The sequence below is a fragment of the Hypanus sabinus genome, chromosome 14, assembly GCF_030144855.1.
Source record: "Hypanus sabinus isolate sHypSab1 chromosome 14, sHypSab1.hap1, whole genome shotgun sequence".
Lineage (NCBI taxonomy): Eukaryota > Metazoa > Chordata > Chondrichthyes > Myliobatiformes > Dasyatidae > Hypanus > Hypanus sabinus.
In genome coordinates this window covers 54,872,886-54,893,263 of record NC_082719.1, presented here as the reverse complement: position 1 = coordinate 54,893,263, position 20,378 = coordinate 54,872,886, and the positions used below count along the sequence as shown (strand labels likewise).

At 36.2% G+C, this 20,378-nt stretch overlaps 1 protein-coding gene across 1 annotated transcript in view; it reads left to right on the top strand.

The window, feature by feature from the left end:
* aasdh (aminoadipate-semialdehyde dehydrogenase) overlaps positions 1-20,378 on the top strand; it is a 32,512-nt gene that overhangs the window by 837 nt on the left and 11,297 nt on the right. The window contains exons 2-8 of the mRNA XM_059989248.1: positions 2,722-2,842; positions 6,795-7,132; positions 10,671-10,863; positions 11,805-12,046; positions 13,534-13,640; positions 14,910-15,082; positions 16,720-16,939. Coding sequence (XP_059845231.1) covers positions 2,722-2,842; positions 6,795-7,132; positions 10,671-10,863; positions 11,805-12,046; positions 13,534-13,640; positions 14,910-15,082; positions 16,720-16,939 — 1,394 coding nt within the window. The remainder of the gene's footprint in view (positions 1-2,721; positions 2,843-6,794; positions 7,133-10,670; positions 10,864-11,804; positions 12,047-13,533; positions 13,641-14,909; positions 15,083-16,719; positions 16,940-20,378) is intronic.

Sequence of the window (20,378 nt, the reverse complement as noted above, 5' to 3'; positions counted from 1 at the left end):
TTGCTGGCGTAATCTCAATGGGCCAAGGCCTCCAATGTCATAAAAATCTTGGCTCTAGGAAAGTCTTGAGACCTTTTCCTGAAAGAGCTTGCATGTAAAATCAAGGCATCCTCTTAATCAGGCCTTCAGTGGATGAAGGTGAACTTTGTGGAACAGTCCAGAATTGCTTCCCTTAAGTATTTAGAATAATAGATAAAAAATTTTGGTTGCTTAAAATTTAGAACTACTTTAGGATATGACCAGATTTATTGCCCTCTAGTTTATCAAAGCCTTACTAAGATTTTTCTTTCCAAAGTCCAACAAGATTGCTTGATATTTTGAGGTATATTGATTACCGATAATGATTTTTCATCGGCATTAAGTTTTTTCAGGCTTTGCTTACTCTTGTTTTTGGGAAGTGAACGATTCAATTGTGAGATTGGAACAAACTCTTGTTAGAAAACTATTGAATGCTCTTGTTCATTTCTATTTAAATACAATTACGTGATGGGCATACACAGGAAAGTAACTTTTGATGAAATATTACAGAACTAGGGGACACAATAGCAAAACTAAATTGTAATTTGGAAGGAAAATAAGAAAGCACTTTTGTTTATAGCATATGGAATTCTTGTATTCCAATAGACAACCATAATCAAATTTTCAATCACATTTGTTGGGTAAGGGCATCAAGGAATATATGACAAAGCCATAAATAGTATTGAGGTAAATACCAATCTTTCCAAAAGATTTACAATTTGTTTAGGTGGAACAAGTGACTAACTTGTTCCAGGACTATTTTTTCCAAAGATTTTCTTAAGTGTATGGAATCGTTCTGGTGCTATTTATTAAAGTTACTGTGTACTCATAAATTTATTAATCATTATTTCAGTGCTCATTTGACATTTAGAACCTAAGGCTGTTTGAATCGGTAAACTCTTATGTCTGTGTTACTCTCTTTAAATTGGTACATTTATTTGTCCACTTTATTTCTCTTCTGCAGTCTTGGTTCTCAGTTTCTTTTGCTCTAATGAGAAGGTTTGGATAATATACTCTTTAATTCTGACTGGTTCTTTTTGAAAGTACAGATCTTTTTAATGTCTATAAGTAGCTGTAAATAGAGAATCATACAATTTCTGAAAGTATCTCAGCAATACAAATGTGAAAATAAAAAAACTTCATTTTCTGGAAATCTGAAATAAAAATAAAACACTGGAAAATTTGATATGTTGGGAAGCATCTGTGAAAAGAGAAACGGTTACCATTTTGAGTCGAGAAGCTTTTGTCAGAATTGGAGAAGAGAAATGAGAAAACAACTGTTTCCCTTTCCCCAGATGACTTCTAGCTTTTATCAGGCCTCTCGGTTTGGACCCATTTAGGATCCCAGGTACCTGTGTTCAAATGCCTGATCTCCTGAGTTGCTCCAACATTTTGTGTATGTTGCCTGTGATCTTTTTGATGATTTCCAACCTTTCAGTTTTTGTTTCAAGTTTCCAACACCTGCAATTTTATTTTTATTTTCCTGTACTGTTGAATTAATATCCACTTCTCTTCAAAGAGTACCAGCCTTGAAATTCTGTTCCTGACTCCCAGATCAATGATAGAGCTCTCTGGTTCTCATTTTTCTCTCTATCAGCCAATAAAATAATGCTTTGTAATTTACACCACCTTCAAAGAGACTCCATCACTAAAAGTATCTTCCATCTTACTCTTTTGTAATTCTGAAATGACTGTTCCAAAAATGATTCCTCCATTTTCTCTTTCACCTTCACTTATGATACTTAACCAGGCAGATGATGCAACACTTGTCTTTTGATCTTTCCACTATCCATTGACTTAGACAATCCTTCCAAGTGAACCAACCATTCACCTCCACTTCTTCCAATTTAGTGTACTGCATTTGGTGTTCACAGTGTGTTCTCCTGTATACTGGAGGAAACAAACCAGATTGTGGACTGCTTCGTGGCATTCCTGAATTTGATCTACAGGGATGACCCTATGTTTGGCCCATCATGTGTATTTTAGGTCTTGGAAAACTTCTTACAGTTAATTATATTCCCCACTCATTCTCCATGGTTCCGGAATTTTTATTTTCAAAAACATACCCAACTTATTTCAAGTTGCAATTTGACTGCACTCACCACCTTTTCAGGTAGTGTATTCAAATTCAAAGCAATTTGCTTTTTATTTTTGAAAAAGTAGTTCACTTGTGGGTTTTTCTTTCACATTATATTTACTACTGCCTTGCAGGCTGAAATAATTTCCCCATATTTATTTAATCAAACCCTCTCTAATGTTGAACAGCTTTTTTGGTTAATGATTCCAGCAGTCATACCTCTAAATAGATCTCTGCCTCAGTGTTCCTTCTAATGTAATTTGATGTACTAACTGAAATATAATCAGTGATTTGTGAAGGATAAATCAGAGCACTTCTCATTTTGATTGTTTTTGGTGCTGTCCATAATATTATGATCAGTGTGTCTAGATCCTTAAGTTTGGTTGGGCTTTTCACCATTACGTCAACGTCAACCATTACCCTCTTTAATTTATTCTTTACCCAAATGTTTTATCCACATTGTCATTGCTCATGAGCTACATGTACTTAAGTGGCCTTTCTGTAGAAGAGAACTAATTAAAGTGAGAGCATTGCAAGATTATTTTTTAAACCCACTTATACTGGACAACATACTGAAAGTAAATATTTCAAAAATAATGGTGTTTGATATCTCTCTGCCATTCTAGAATTCTTCAAGTGGGAGCAGCCTTTTGTCCAGTTGATCCAGAAAGTTCACCTCGTTTCTCAGCATATTTTATTCAAATGTGCAAATTGAAATACATCCTTGTTCAGAAAGATATGATACAAGTGAGTTGCTGTGCTGTAAAGTTATGAGAAAATAATATTGATTAAAATTACTTGTTTAATCAATTTTCACCTCACTTGTTTAAAAATAAATTCTTGTGATCTTTTTTAGTTTTAAACATTCATTTAGCAGTGAGTTTATCTAAATATATATTGCTTGCATGTAACATCAGGTTCATAAGAGTCTGTTTTCTTTATATATACTGTCTCTTGGATCCCTTCCTTCAAATGTTTATGGCTAATTATTTTGTTCCGGACCCAACTGTTGATCTTTTCTCTTAAAATTCAAATGTTGTGAATATCATAATTTTAACAATATCCATTAACAGATTGCACTTTTTTCAAGTGTCCTTTGATTTTAGAGTACATGCTTTTATTTGGCATTTATTTCAATGGAACTAGAATATAAAAATGAGATAATCCATAAGATTTATAAGACACTAGTCGGCTGCTCTTGGAGTATTGTCATTAGTTTTGGGCCCCTTATCTCAGAAAGATGTCATTAGAGAGAGTCCAGAGGAGGTTCACGAGGATAATTCCAGGAGTGAAGGGGTTAACATATGAAGAGTGTTTGGCAGCTTTGGGCCTGTATTCACTGGAGTTTTGAAGAATGCATGGAGATCTCATTGAAACCTACCGAATGTTAAAAGGACTAGAAATGGTGGATATGGAGAGGATGTTTCCTCTGGTGGGGGTATCTAGAACTGGAGGGCACAGCCTCAAAGTTGAGGGGAGACTTTTTAGAATAGATGTAAGGAGGTATTTGTTTAGGCAAAGAGTGGTGGTCTGCCACAGACTGCAGTGGAGGCCAGTTCTGTGGGTATATTCAAAGTGATAGATTCCTGATTGGTCGGAGCATCAAGGGATATGGTGAGAGGGCAGGTGTATGGGGTTAAATGGGATCTGGGGTCAGTCAGGATGAAAGAGCAGAGTGAACTTGATGGGCTGAGTGGCCTAATTCTGCTCCCATGTCTTTCAGTCTTGTGCCTTCTGTGGGTACACAGGCCATTTTCTTCCAGTTTTCTAAATTGTGAAGTGACTTAAATATAAGAAAAAATTCTTATTGGATAATCTTGTGTTTCATTTGGCACCAAGGGATTTATCTGTCTCCACTGGGTATTTTGCAGATTAAGAGCTCTTCGCAAAAATAAATTTCTCCTTGTCTCTATTCTAGAGAATATTCTCCTTACTCTGCCTGGTTCTGGAAAAAATGGTGTATGCTGGAAATCTACAAAAATTGAAAATCCAGCAAATACTCAGTAGGTTAGGCGTCATCTGCGGAAAGAGAAAAAGTTAACATTTCAAGTCCATGCATGACCTTTCAGCAGAAATAGGAATATCCATAAGTATTTTAAGTTGCAGAGAAGAGTAAGGAATGGACAAAACATTGGGATTATTTACGATTGGGTGAAACAAAAAGAGGCAAATAGTGGTGGAAGGAATTCTTGAATCTTCAGAAGAAATAAAATTACTCAGCCTACCCCATTAGTCCTTGAATGTCTCATGAGATAACTGTTCAGTCTTCTAAACTTCAACAAGCATAGACTACCTTAACCAATATCTCTTCCTGGGAACTCATTATCCCAAGAACTGCATCTTTGATTCATTGGTTTCAAACAGTATAATCTGCATTAAGTAGCAAGCACAAACTAAATGTGACACCAAATGAGATTTTGCTACAGCCTTGAACAATTTTAGCATATTTTTCTTTTCATAGACTCTAACCTTTTTGAAGTAAATAGCTACATTTTGTTTGCACTTTTTGCACTACACCAAAATCGCTCTACTGATGTTGTGTTTGTTTTACCATAGAGGAAGGAAAAAAAACAAGTGATTACAAAATTACCTTTGGCAATTGGCAAGCTATTAAACGGACTCTGAAGGGAAATAATTGCCTTAATTTGAGAATGGCACAATCTAATCAGGATAATTCAGTATGGATTTATTTTGGGAAGGTACTATCTGCTGAACTTGACTGAATTTTTTGATGAAGTGACAGAGTAGGTTTGAGCATAGATGGGCTTGTTAATAAATATAAATCTGGCACCAAAATGAGAATGGCAGATTGATTGGCTCAGTGGCAGAAGCAATGATTTCAGCATTGCTAGGCTGATGCCATCTGCGTTCCTCTTGCCTTTTATAATACATATATTAAAAAGTTAGACTTTAAAGTAGGCTCTTAAGGAAGAAGATTGCAGATGAAATCAAAACTGATTAACAATGAATTAAAAAAAAGGTGTAAGTTTAATTAGTTGGATGGAAACTAATGTTCAATACAGCAGAGTTTCAGGTGACTCATTTTATGAGGTCACAGAATATACATTAAGTGGAAGGATATGAGACATAGAATATAAAAGCAGGTGGATAACGGTAAGTCTATACAATGTTAGCCCGTAAGTCCTGCATTAAACTCTGGTTGCCATATTATAAGGAAGCTATGTGGCATCTAAGAGAGAATGACAATTTGGAACTGAAATTGGCTGCAGAAAAGATGTTATTACTCTGGAGAACCTGTTGAGGTATTGTGGGACACATTAGGACCAGTACATTTTAGCCCAGTTGAATAGCTTCTCCAATTAGCCTAAATATTGTGGAAATAGTTAAAAGATATAAAAATGCAAATTACCATTTATCTGATTAAGAAATTGTGTATTTAAATTAAATACAGACCAAATTAGAACTTTACCAATACTACAGTACTGTAAAGCTGTATTGGTTCCAAATATAAAAGAGTAACAGTTGATGTTTTGGGCCAAGACCCTTCATAAGGACTGAGAGTGAAGTGGGAAAGAGATGCTCAGTCCTGAAGAAGGGTTTCAACTCAAAACATCAACTCATTTCCATAGATGCTGCTTGACTGCTGAGTTCCTCTAGCATGTTGTGTGAGTTGCTTTGGATTTTCAGCATCTGCAGATTTTTTCATGTATTTGGTTCCTAATAGTTATCAACGGAGGAATTCATCCAGTGTATGCTGCCATTTCTTTTCATTGACTGTAAATGAACAAAATTAGCACAGACACCTAGTGAAGATAATAGTCTGCCTTCATACAATGTTTTCAGTAATTACATCTTCCAAATCTTCATTTTCATTGTAACATTAAACATATTGTCAATATCTTCAAATTCTTCATAGTGCCTAACTTGTTGAAGTAGTGAAGTCATTTCATTTTCACTCATGGCCATTTCTGGCATTTTCCAGCCTGAATGCTTGAAACTTCAGTAAGCAAAACCGTTCTGAATTGTCTTACTGCTCATTTCTCGCCAGCTATCCATGACAAAAATGGCTGTATTTTGAACACAAACACATGACAGATGCTGTTTAAAACCAGTTCACTTTAGGACAGTGTAGGGTCTTGACAGCCATGCCAGTGCATGAGACTAATGCTATTTAGTAACCGTTCAGCAAAAATCTCCTGTCCTAATTATGCAGCATCGTGTCCCAAGTTAATGAAGGGAATCATGGCTACTTTCTCAATTAGTTTTTTTTCTTTAAGAGTTGTCCCAAATAAGTGGCTGCCTTGATTAACCAATGGCCCAAATAACTGGAATTCACTGTAGTTAATAGGACTAGAAAATTTTAAATATGAAGAAAAATTGAGAATGGTTTTCTTTGGAACTGAGTTGGTGGAGAGGGGGCTTAGTTGAAAAATATGAAATTCTAAGTAATTATAAGTAAAGGATTTCATTCTCTCACTAACTCCATTGTACTGAAACATAACTTTTTATTTCTTCAGATGTTGCCTAACCTGCAGAAGGTTTCCAACATTTTTGTTTTTGTTCTCATTTACTTATCAGACTGCTTTCTTATTTATTTATTAACATAAAATAAACATTTTATGTCATGTTTGTTTTGAGCCACATTAGCTTTGATTTGATTGAATAATTATAGTTCTTTTTTGAAGTCTATTGTTTTGAAAGACTATATATAATATTGTACGATAACTTTGTATTACAGAAATTCAGAGACTCATTTTCAGCTTGGTTGTCCATTAATGTTGAGTGTGATATACCAAAACTAAATGTAGTACTTGTGAAGATTCATTGGTTGCTGACGGATGTGGATTCCTTCGCTTCAGAGCCCAAAAGCAACGAAAATGTCATTTGCAGTAATGTAGAAGCTTTAAAAGAAGGGAGGTTGCAGACAATGGACTTGGATAAAAGAAGTCATGAATATAAATATGTTGACTGCCGTGGATTTTTGGCTTATATTTTGCAAACTTCAGGTACTACGGGAGCTCCAAAAATTGTTCGAGTACCTCATCAATGCATTATTCCCAATATACAGAATCTCATGTAAGTTTAACCAGATGTTGTATTTTGAATTTCAGATTTTATCAGTGTCATAGTGTTAAGAGGATATGATAAATTGGATATATCTGAATAATTTCCACTGCATGGGGAATTTTGGGTAAGAAGCAGTGAGCTACATTTCATTAGAGAAATTAGAACATGCTTTGCACCTAAGGTTTAGAAGCACAGAATATATCTTGATCATTGATGCTAGTAGGTTGTTCACTTAATGCATGGCTTATAGTTTAATATTAAGCAATTATTAAAGAATATGCAGAATCAGAGCAGAGTCAGGAAAGAATACAGTCATACTCATCACCTTTGGCATTCTCTAGAAACTGAAGATAATTTGCTTCTTTCTAAGTAGCAGTAGTAGTAGTGGGGCTTTTTTTCCAGTCTGGGGTGCCATTGCACACCAGCTATTGTATCACTGTGACACAGCAAGATCTTGGGTCAATGTTAAAGTAATATGATAGGAGGTCAGAATCTGCTGAATGAATGTAACACCAACATGTCCAAGAGGCATTCTTATAAAGAAATTGACACTAGGCCGCAAAGGTTAATACTAGGGCAGATGACCAGAATGGCTTGGTGAAAGAGATAGGTTTTACAAATATCTTAAAGGGGAAAAGAGATGCAGAGAGCCACTGATGTTCAGCATGGAAACTCCAGAACTCCACAGCCTAAGATCTCGGTGGTTGAAGGCCTGACTGCTAATAACAAGCAATTAAATTTGAGGAAATGCAAAAGTAATTGGTGACTTTGGGGTTTTGGAGAGAGTAGCCAGTACTCTTGAGGGTACTTTGGAATTATTAGACATGGATAATGGCTTTTGCAATAGATCTGGCTGAAGTGTATCTGATGTTCTTAAAGAAAGAGGCCAGATTATCTTAAGGATGAAGTGAGTGCTTGGTTTAAAGCTGAACTTGTTGCATGTTACACACAGGATATGAATAATCTAGTTAATTTTCTGACATTGACATGGAAAATGATGTGATTATTATCTGTGAAATAGTATTTTGTGATAGGAACTAATAGTAGTTGCTTTGGTTTTCCCAGTACAGGTGTCCCCCGCTTTACAAATATTTGCTTTACGCCACTTCACTTTTACAAAAGACCTACATTAGTAACCTGTTTTCGCATTTCAAATAGGATTTTCGCTTTTACGAAAATGTTTCCCATATAAATCAATGGTTCTTTGCTTTACGCCATTTTGGCTTAAGAAAGGTTTCATAGGAACACTCTAACTTTGTAAAGGGGGGGACGCCTGTATTTAGTTGGAGGATATCGCTACTCATTCATTACTGCATATTGAGTAAGATGCTTGACAGGCAAATTACTGCAGATGCATAGAACATAGAAAATCTACAGCACAATACAGGCCCTTTAGTCCACAATGCCGTGCTGAACATGTACTTTAGAAATTACCTAGGTTATCCTTAGCCCTCTGTTTTCCGAGCTTCAGATGTGGAAAAATTCAAAAAATCAGGCACAACCTGGGGATGGAAATGTAGGGTTCTGGTTTTGAGAAATCTCTTTCATCAGACTGACCATTCATCATGTCTTGGCCTGATGTAGGTTGGTCACAGATACTGAAAGCTTTTCGACAATGATAAATTCAATGATAATTGTGTAGAGTTGCTGATGAGATAAAGATGGAAGTCACAAGCATTGGAATATGTCACCAAGAAAACGCATATAGTTAAGAGGTAGAACATATTCAGCAGAATGAATTTATTCAAGTAATTTTAAGTTTCCAAATCTTTCTTGGGTCAAATACATAGTTCAAAATTCCCAAGTTTAAAGTAAATTTATTGTCAATGTATGTATATATCACCAAATACTACCTTGAGGTTCATTTTCTTGCAGGCATTCACAGTAGAACAAAGAAATATATAATCAATGAAAAACTGCATCCAAAGACTGACAAACTAAGTTCAATGAGATAAATGTCTGTCTGCATATTGACAATTAAAAGAAACATATTGTGGGATAGAACCTACTGTGAAAAATGGGAACTCAGGCACGCCAATAAAATTGTCCAGAGAATCTGAGGTAGCATCAAAGATTAATGCAATTTCTTTCAAAGTAATTTTTGAAACTGCCATTGTCAGTCAAAATTCTGCCTGTGCTTTTGGATAGTGTATCTTGAAGGTGTCAGTTGAAACCTTTGTGGAATAGAGAGGCTGTTCATTTCACCCTTTCTTACTAGTACAGTACTATGCAAATTCTTAGGTACTTGTAAAAAAAAATTATCTAAAGCAAAGATGCTTTCAAAAATAATGAAAAGTTTCTAAAATATCAAAAAATTACTGTAAAGAGCGGAAAACAGTTTTTTAAAAAAAATCAATATTTGGTGTGACCACCCTTTGCTTTTAAAACTGCATCATTTTTCTTAAAGTATAGTCATGCAGTTTTCTGAGAAAATCAGTTAGTAGTTTGCTTCAAGCATGTTGAAGAACTTGCGACAGTTTTTTTTTCTGCAAGGTTTGATTATCTTGCTTGCTTCTGTCTCTGGGTAATCCCAGACAGCCTCGATGATATTGAGATTAGGACTCTGGAGGCTATACCATCTGAAACTGTATATATAAAAAAAAGCTGGCTGCTTAAGACTTTTGCACAGTACTGTAGATGGAAAATACAAGGAATATTTAGAACTTTCAGTTTAGAGGTGATCTTAAAATGGAATCTAAGTTTTAACAGGCTTGGAAAATAAAGCGAGCACATTTGTTTCAGGTCTACTAAAAACAGGAAAAAAATGGTATTTGTTTATCTAGCAATTTGTTTATCTATCTCAGGGTGTCCAAAACTGTTCAGCCAATGAAATAACTTTTCATTCGATTCATTGGTGTAGCAGGTATTCACAAGCACCATTGTGATGAAAGGCAGATTATTTTTAATGATATGTACGTAGGTTTACTACAATACAGAACTGAGATTAAATCACACTTGTAGTACCATGTGAGATAAATATTGGTCATGCAATTAAGTTAATTTCCTGCTGCTGATCTAAATAGTGCCTTAAAATTTTCTGCATCCACCAGAGAAAGTAAGTAAAGCCTGTCACAGTAAGAACTGTCTTCATACTAACCTAGAGCCATGCTCCATGCTCAAAGTAGGAGTTGATCCCACAATTGAGAAGTCACAATCAATGCAATTCTTTTTGTAATGGAAAGGTAGAAAATCTGGTAAGCCTGAAGGGTTGAGATTTACCTTGCCCAATCCTGTTTTCATGAGCTGGGGTTTTTCTCACCTAGGCTTACAGTATTTAGTAATGTTCCAGCTGTTTATTATTATTGAATCTATTATGTTAGGGCCAACAAATAAGGAAAATAGTTCAACAGTTGGTGTTTTGATTAAACCAAAAGCCATACTCAGACTAGATTGAAGTATGAATTCCTTGTTTTGTTAATAATTTAAAATGAAAGTTTGCCATCTTTCTTCCAATGTCAAATTGCAGTAAAATATTTCTTAAAATCTTGGACTTAGCTAGCTTCATTATTGCAGCTTTATTTACCTTTTTATTTGTTTTGTTTTACAGGTCAATCTTTGATGTTTCATCAGAAGATGTAATTTTTATGGCCTCTCCTCTGACATTTGACCCTTCAATTGTTGAAATATTTATAGCCTTATGCAGCGGAGCTACACTGCTTATTGTTCCACCAGTTATTAAAATGATGCCAAAGAGACTAACAGAGATTCTTTTTAATCATCACAAGGTGTCTGTAATGCAGGTATGGTGGGATCAGAGTGGTATGGAAGCCATCATTATGCTTGTCACATAACTTTGGCTTGCAACTTATTTGTAAGCCAGATTAAAGTTACATGAACTTGTAAAAATATCATCAAGTATTAAAATGAAACAAACTGATTAGCAGAGTGTTAATATTTATTGACTTGAGCAAGTGTGCTAAAGCTGAATAGAATTGTGGTTAACCACTTACAGTACATTGCTGAAAATAGTTCTGGGATCACACTAAATTGTTCTTGATAATTTAAAAAGTTAATGAATAATCTAACTGTAGTTCTCAAGGTATTAAAGGTGATTAATAGAGAGGAGGGAGAGAAGTTATTTACACTGCTTGAGCATAGAATTTAGTATTTCAAGAGTCAGGAAAGACTGGATATGCAAAGGATGTATAAGCTTGCAGCTTTTGCAGAAAGCAAGGTCAGTTGATATTAAATGATAAGACTGAAGAAGAATATTACAAAACTACATTACTAGTTGGTAATGTAGAATTTGGTTTCAGCTTTTCAGCTATGATCTCACAATGTTGAAATAGGTTGAATGCATGAAATAGATTACTATCTGATCTTTCACCAAATATTGATACTGTAGATAACAGCCATTTGATTTGAACTGCTGTTGCTTACCCATTACTTTCTGAGCCAATATTTTTTGAATGATGTTTATGTAAGTACAGGAATGTGTTGCTTGTGATGCTCATTCAAGTTAATTAGCCAATAATACTTGCCACCTAACTTCTCATTTGAGGAATAACCTTTTGAAAATGAAAGTTTAGCCAATGTTCAAAGAATTGTATCTCGTCTTGGGCTTGATTTTCAAGAAATGAGGATGTAAAATTAGAAATCAAGCAACAAATAGCTGTAAACCTAGTGTACATCTTTATAATGTGAATCTTGAAATATAATGACAAATTAATTCTATCTTCAGGTTACACCGACATTAATTAAAAGTTTTGGATCCAAAATTCTGGCCTCTGTAGTGCTTTCAGATAATTCACCTCTGCGTGTGTTAGCACTTGGCGGTGAACCATTTCCTCCATTGGATGTACTGAAAAGTTGGCGTGAAGAAGGAAACAAAACCCAAATTTTCAATCTATATGGCATTACTGAAGTGTCATGTTGGGCTACATACTACAAAATTCCTGAAGAAATCCCACATAGTACAAGACAGTAAGTCTACATAATTTATAATATGAAACATGGGAAATACGAGAGTCCGAAAACACTCCATGCTGAACTAATAACTTAAGAGGCTATTCAACTCATGTGGTCCATGCTGGGTCCCATCGTGGCACCAATTTTTGATTGGCCTTATTTTAGCAGTAATGAGACAGCCTACAGAGGAGACGTTGACACCCTGACATAGTGGTGCCAGGATGACAACCTCTTCCTCAATGTCCAAAAAACAAAGTAGGTGATTGTGGATTACAGGAGGAACAGAGACGGGCTCGGCCCGATCAACATCAATGGGTCTGCAGTTGAGAGGGTGAGTAGTTTCAAGTTCCTCGGTATACACATCACCAATGTTCTCACATGGACTGTATACACCAGCCGTGTAGCAAAAAAGCACAACAATATCTCTTCCACTTCAGGCAACTGAAGAACTTAGGCATGGACCCCCAAATCCTCAAGATCTACAGGGGCATGATTGAGAGCATCTTGACTGGCTGTTTCACAGCCTTGTACAGGAACTGCACCAACCTTGACCACTGGGCACTGCAGAGAGTGGTATGGACAGCCCAGCACATCTGTGAATGTGAACTTCCCTCCATTGAGGACATTTATAGCAGCAGGTGCAGAAAGAAGGCCTGGAAGATTATCAGGGACACCAGCCACCCCAACCATAAACTGTTTCAGCTGCTTCTGTCTGCCAAACGCTAACGCAGCATTAAAGCTAGGACTATGGGACAGCTTCTTTCTACAAGCCATTAGACTTTTAGATTCACATGTCTGTGCATAACAACAGAGTAATAATGCAAAGAGTTTTACTCCCTCACGTTGTGGGATGGATGTAAGGTTTAAATAAATTCTAAATTCAATACCTGTTACTAAAGTTAGAGAACAGTAAGGAACTCTATTTTGGTACTGTTGATTTTATAATAAAAAGTTGACTAGGTTACTAAACAGACAGCTTTACTTCAGATTTTAGTGAGAAGCTTCATGTCCAGAATAGGCAAATGAGCCTTGATGTAATGATTCACTCAATAAGGAGTTGCAGCCCCAGTAACCTTTGAGCAGGGGAAGGGCTTTCCCGAGTGTACAAAGTGAAATTTTAAGTATTTTCTTGTCTTTGACAGTCAAAGCCATCTAGCCATCAAATCAAAGCCAGCCATTGAAGCAAAAGATGGGAAAATCCAACCCATAAAGATTTTTTTTCATTACAATAATTTGATGTCCCTTAGAAGATAGACTGTTGATGCCAAGTGCTGTTCTGTTCCCCAAGAAGTATATTATTCTAAACATATTAAGTAGCTGACGGTCCATGTAAAGCACTTTTAGTTATAATATCATGTTATGTAACTGCCCTGGCATAATCATAAAGTAAGCCCAGAATCAGTTACTTCTTAAAAGATGCTTATTGATACTTGTGATAGCTGGAAGTTGCTTACATCTTAAATATCATTGGATATTAATTGTTATTTCTGTTTGTGCTTTAGGTATGAAGACCATGTGCCTTTAGGATTTCCTCTTTTAGGAACCATTTTAGATGTTGTAGATGACTCTGGCAAGGTAATCCAGGAAGGAGAAGGGCAAGTTTTCATAGGTAGGGACTTTTTTCTTTTGCATCTTAACTATGAAATAGTTTGTTGCAGACTTTTGTGTTTGAAAGGAGGAGTTGTAAATGATTCTGAAAAAGAAATTACAGTACTCCTACTGATTGATCACATCTGAGTTTTGCCATTCTTTGGCAAATCTTGCTGTTAGTGCCATTCCATCCAGAATGTTGTGATACTTGGGGTTTTTGCAGAATGCAAAACTCTTAAATTTGCAGGCAACTCTGCTGGTTATTTCCTGAATACACTCTGACATTGGAGTGCATTTGCAAATGTTGAGTTAAAATAGTTATATATATTTGGAAAGTTCTTGAGTATTTTAAGATGAGCTTAACTTTGCTCATCTTAAGAACTACTTGATATTTAATAAATCTTGAATGTTTTTCTATTTAAATTCAGAAAAATTGTGGGCTAATACAGCACAGGAATTAACTAAGCTAATGATGCCTAGTTAAACTCATCGTTTCTGCCTGCACATGGTGCTTATCCCTTAAACTCTGCATATTCATCTAAGAGTTTGTTAACACTTCTATCACATCTGCCTCCAGCACCCTGGCAGTGCATTCCCAGCACCCACTAATCTCTTAGTAAAAAATGAAATAAGTTCACCCTGCTCACCTCTTTTGAACTTTCCCTCTCTCATAGTGTTAGATAATTTGACATTTTGACCCTAGGGAGAAAAGGTACCAACTGTCTATATGTCTACCTCAGATCATTTTATAAACTTCTATCAGGTCTCCCCTCAGGCTGAGCCACTCCAGAGAAAACAATCCAAGTTATGCCTGATATCTCTTTATAACACATGCCTTCTAATCCAGGCAGCATCCTTGTAAACCTCTTTTGCATCTATCCTAAGCCTCCACATCCAGGTAATCAGAATTAATTGCAATATTCCAGATGTAGCATAAAAACAGTTAATATTACTGCAACAGAGTTCCTGACTCTTGAACTCAGCATCTTGATTAATAAAGGCAAACATGCTACCCCTACTTTACGACACCATGTCATCTCCCTCTTTATTTAGTATCTTTTTTGGTTACGTCGTTGTGATCTTTCGTATGCAACTAAATTTTCACATACTGTGCTTCTTAATGCAAAATGTTATCACATACATAATTGGGGACACGTCTTCATAATGCTGCATATTAAAATAACCATGTGAATACTAAGGCAAGTGGCCATGTTAATGCATTAGAAGTGGAATTCTATACATGTTGTTAAAAATGTTATGTAGATTTTGTATTTTTATTTTTCTCCAGGTGGTGAAGAACGTGTATGTTTCCTAAATGATGAAATAACTGTGCTCTCAGGAATAAAGCGAGCCACTGGCGACTGGGTAGTTGTTAAAGATGGACAGATGTATTATTTAGGTCGTAAAGACAACCAAATTAAACGTCATGGGAAACGTGTAAATCTTGAAAGTATACAGCAGGTAACTATTGTAAATCAATTTCTATCATATACAGTACAGTAAAACTTGTTCAAGCTATTGTAGATTTACAAATTAGGTTACATACGTTGGATAGAGATTTGTTAACACATTAGCAGAAGTGGATTACAGGTGGCCCCTGTTTTTTGAACGTTTGCTTTAAAACAACTTGCTGTTACGAAAGACCTACATTAGTACCAGTTTTCGTTAACCAGAGGATTTTCGCTTTTACAAAAAAAAGACACCCGGTCTATACGTGTATTTACCCCAAGAAAGACCACAATGACCATGAAGCCTCGTGCGGGCAGTTGTTTGCACATGCGTGTAAGTGCATAGGTGTGTATGTGTGCATGCGTGTACGGGCTGATTTTTGTTTCTTCAAATTGATTTTGGCTCACTGTCTTCCCAAGTTTGATAAGTGAAACTACACTGTACCTACGATATTTCTACTTTATATAGGGTGTATATTTATCATATCATTCCTGCTTCCTATGTTAGTGTTATTTTAGGTTTTATGTATTATTTGCTTTGATTTGGTAGGTTATTTTTTTAGGTCTGGGAACGCTCAAAAATTTTTCCGATATAAATTAATGGTAATTGCTTCTTCGATTTACGACATTTCAGTTTGCGAACAGTTTCATAGGAACACTGTACCTTTTTTATTGGCTAAAGGCCCACAAAAGGGTAGGCATGAATAGCTCTGTTTCAGCTTAGTAGTTACCGACTGGATACCACAGGAATCAATATGCTCACTTGGATGTTTGCAGTTCAAATCATTAGTTGCAAGAAACAAGTAATTGTGTATGGTGGAATTGGGTATTTGGTTCATAAAAAAAGGAAGTAGAGTGATACAGTATGAATAAAGGCAAATGGCATGTTGGCATTTTTATTGTAAAGAGTTTGAGTGAAAAGGAAAGTTTTTTTTTTGCATGTGGCTTCACTGAGACCTCAAGAGTATGAGGTAAAATTCTGATCTCCATATCTATAAAAGGCTTGGACTCAACTCACCATAGATTCACTAAATTGATTCTTGGCTTGTAGGATTGACCCATAAGGAGAGACGAAGGAAGGTTGTCTTGTCCTTACTGGCATTTAGAAGAATGAGATTGATCTAATTAAGCAATTCAAGAATCAGTGAAGTATTGGCAATGTTAATGTGAGCAGCTGCTAATTGAGTGTAGGGGTCTTGAACTGAAGGTCGTGGTCTTGAGAAAGGAATTTTCATTTGGGTCAAGATAAAAAAGACATCAAAGACAAAAACTTTTAGGATGTGCAACAGCTTCTTTCCCCAGACCAAAAGACTACTGGACAACATTTGTGTGGTAAATGCATTTTATTATCTGTTAACTTATTTGTGGTAATATTACTTTGTGTGTGTCTTTTATGTACTGCGATGTGCACCTTGGTCTGGAGAAATGTTTCATTTGGTGGTATACATGTATGTGGCTGAATGACTATAAGCTAAACTGGATTTCTATTCTCATAAGGTTATAAATTTTGTGAATTCTCTATTTCAAAGGGTTTATGGCACGATCTACCTTTTGAAGATGACTTCTTTACATTAGTTTTTTTATTGCTTTTGTTAAAAGATTGCTGAATTTAATGATGAAAATATTGTAATAAATTCTAAATAATTCTAGGTAGCTGAAAGCTTGAAGCAAGTGGAAGCTTGTGTATTGACTATATGTGATCAAGATCAGATGATTCTATTTGTTGTGCCCAGTGGTTTACCTGAACAACAGAACAAGAATTCCACTAATTTCTGCAGAGATATCCTCTTTGATCTTGGAAAACTGCTCCCTTCACCTGCAATTCCAGATGATGTTGTACAGATCAATTCAATGCCATTTACATCTCATGGTAAATTACAAATTTTAATGAAATCTTCTATATCTGATCCAGCATTCTTCAATGTAATATCTTAATTTGTATTGTTAATAAGTCTAATCCAAATTTTAGCTGAGGAAGAGGAGCACTGTCTTGAAGGATACTAACTGATTGGATTTGGAGAATAGCACAGATGTTATATTGGAGAAGAAGCCTACTTTCCACATCATGGAAATAGAATTGCTGGATTTACTTAGTAGGTCAGGGTTTGCCTGAGCAGAGAGAAACAGAGTTAGCATTGAGGTTGTAAGCAAATATTTATGAAAATTTACTGCGGATTTATTGGAAGGTGTAATGACACTGGAGTTGTTATTCATACAGATGGAAGAATGAACTGGCAGTCATGAAGTGAATAATCCCTTGGGAATGCTGAAAGAGAAGGAGGTGATATTGGCATTGTATTGAAGCTTGTGGAAATTATTGCAGATGTAAATTGGGTGAAAGGTGAAAACAATTCTTTCCTCAGTCGGGGTAGGAAGAAGGTGGGTAAACCTCTGCCCTTTTAGTTTTAAGCAACCCTACCACAGGAAACAAGAACAGGCTAAATACAGTGTACTTCATATCTCCAAGGAAATGAGCATAGTCTGAACCCATGAATTGCTGAGTAAGTGGAGTTAAAGGAGAATTTGTTTTTTTTTTTGTAAGAATGAATTCATCCAGATAAAGGAGTGGGTGGTCCAGGAAAGGAGATGTAGTTGGATATTAGATCAAGAAAGCAGCAAAGAACCGTTGGACCATCCTGGTGATGGATAGAGATGTAGTAGGCTAGATCTCAGTAGTGAAAATGAGACAGCTGTGACTAGGAAACTAGAGGAATTCAGAGGTCTCAAATATCCCCATGAAAGTTAAGCTAAGTAACTGGGAGCATGGTTCAAAGGGAAGTTTGAGGGATATCAGAGAGCTAGCACTCATTCATGAAGAGGTTGGTTCACCATACAACAATAGCAGTACATTTGTTTACATTATTGATTTCAATCTAGGATATGTTCTTAGTGAGCAGAGTGCTGCAGTTCAGGTAGGGGCTAGATAGAATGAATAAGTGCAGTGGAAACATTAAGAAAGTCATTGTCACAATATTATTTGTTGGTGAATAGTTGCAGAAAGAGTCAGAGTCTGGGCTGGGGGTTGGGCTCCCAAGTCAATCAAATATTTAAAAGATCTGGAGAAAATGTATTCCGTTTGGGTGGCGATTCGTTATTAAAGAAATGGACATTAAGGTGAAAGCAGTGGAGAAAGAAATAAATATCATCTCCTGTTGGGTTCAGTCTCCCTTGAGACTTCCGCTGAGGACTGATTGCTTGAGAAGGAGGGGAAGATCAGAAATGGTAGTGAAAGCAAAAGACAAAAGGGATATGACTGAAGGAGAAATATGAAAAGGGAGAAAGATATGGTGGAATATTAGGATTTCCTCTGAAAGGAAAAAGAAATATCTTTTGTTGAAGAACCAAACTTGACAATGAAGTGGAGCTATTAATTGATTGTTGCTCTCCATGTCATGTGGCACATTGGGCGGGAACCTTGCTGTTTCCTTAGCATTTGTCTGCTGTTTTATGAGGTCGAGTTGCTAGCTCAATGCTCAACCCAGTATGGATGGAAAGTGTGCGAGAAGCCAGCCAGATTCAATGCCAGGTCCACTTGCCTCGATATCCGGTGAGAATGCTACTACACCACCGGCTGGCTTGAAGTGGAGCTCAGGATAACTGTGAAAGAATGATGGTCAGTGCTGTTGGGATGAAGTATCAAGGGATCATGTGCAAATGCACCTCTAGATATGACATGAGCTGTGATTCAAGAAAAGGTCCATCCTTTCTTTGTTATTATCGAATCTGAACAAAACCCGGGCGACCAGCTTCTTATAGTTACTACAGTTTATTGTGTACCCTCCTGCAGGAGTTTGAGACCTAGTTGTCAGGGGGAAGGCACATAAGTACTGCCACCATCTGACAAAGGGGCCTGTTCCCTCAGGTTACAGCTGTGTATTTACACATAGTAAGCCCCATACATTACTGTTGCAAGATGTTATTTGAACTGTTACGCCCACCAAGTCTTTTGGTGCAAAATTTAGTTACAAATAAGAGAGTCCGCTAGATCAAGGCTTAATTACAGATGGATGTTCATTCCTGTCCTTATCAGTGAGCCCTCCTTCCCTGCACAAATGAGGGTACAATGTACAATGTTATCAAACTCTCAATGTCTTTCTGCAAGGTGGGCTGAACGCAGAGTTTACTTCAGTTCAAAAATTCCTATTCACTCCCAATTATACTTTTAGCCAGAGGCTACATAGGTTCAAAATGATTTTTTTTATATCCCCAAATCCTCATCTTCATAGGTTTCATTTCTTACTATTGCCAGTTATCATGAAAGGTTATTGCATTAATTCTGTCTCTTTACAAATACTGATAATCTACTGAAAATATATATCATTCTGTTTTATATTTCAGATTTCTAGAATCTATAGTTGTTTTATTTTTAAATTTGTCAATGAAGTATCGTGTGATTTTGTTTTTAGGATGAGTGAATTGCATGTACTTCTGTAGAAATAATGTTATGGTCTACCATCCAATTTACAGAATTATGGTGTCTGCTGGGCCCTGTTAAGTCTTGTTCTGAGTGACTCTGCATTGTCTTTGATAACTAGTTGAGGCTTTCTTTTTCTTGTTTGAGTTATACTGGCTTTCCCAACACATGACATTTACTATTTATATACCCTAAAATTGTAAATTAACAAACTTCCATACTTGATCCTTGGTGTTGGCATCCAATTTGATAACTGAACACCTACAGTAGGCATCAGACATGGTTCAGTCTCTTAGTTGAATGCATGAAATACCACAGAAAAGTACATATGCATATTATAAGGTATTTTTACATATCTTGCTGTATGCTTTTCCAAATTCGAACATTTACCCACTTCCTTATTTATCACTTTCTTCCGTTGTTTATTTACGTGAGATAGAAATCAGTGGCAAGGGCAGAATTTATTGCCTGCCACTAACAGTCCTTGTGAAAGTGATGACAAAGCCATTTTAGAAGATAGTCGTGAGATAACCACATTGCTATGATGTAGTCACATTTAGTCAAAGTTACAGGGTAGATTTCCTTCCCTAAAGTTCATCACCATCTGGATAGATTTTTTACAAAAAATTGCTAAACCAAACATGTTCTCCAGCAATTCTGCATGGATGGGGTGGTGCAGTGGAATTGAACTCAGATTTATATTGTTATTCCATATTTCTGTTGTAGCAATCTTGTAGTTTACCTACTATGATACAGTCAGTGGCCACTTTATTAGGTACACGAGGTGTTGATTTATTGTCTTCGACTGCTGTAGCCCATCCACTTCAAGGTTTGACATGTTGTGCATTCAGAGATGCTCTCTGCACACCACTATTGTAACATATTGTTATTTGAG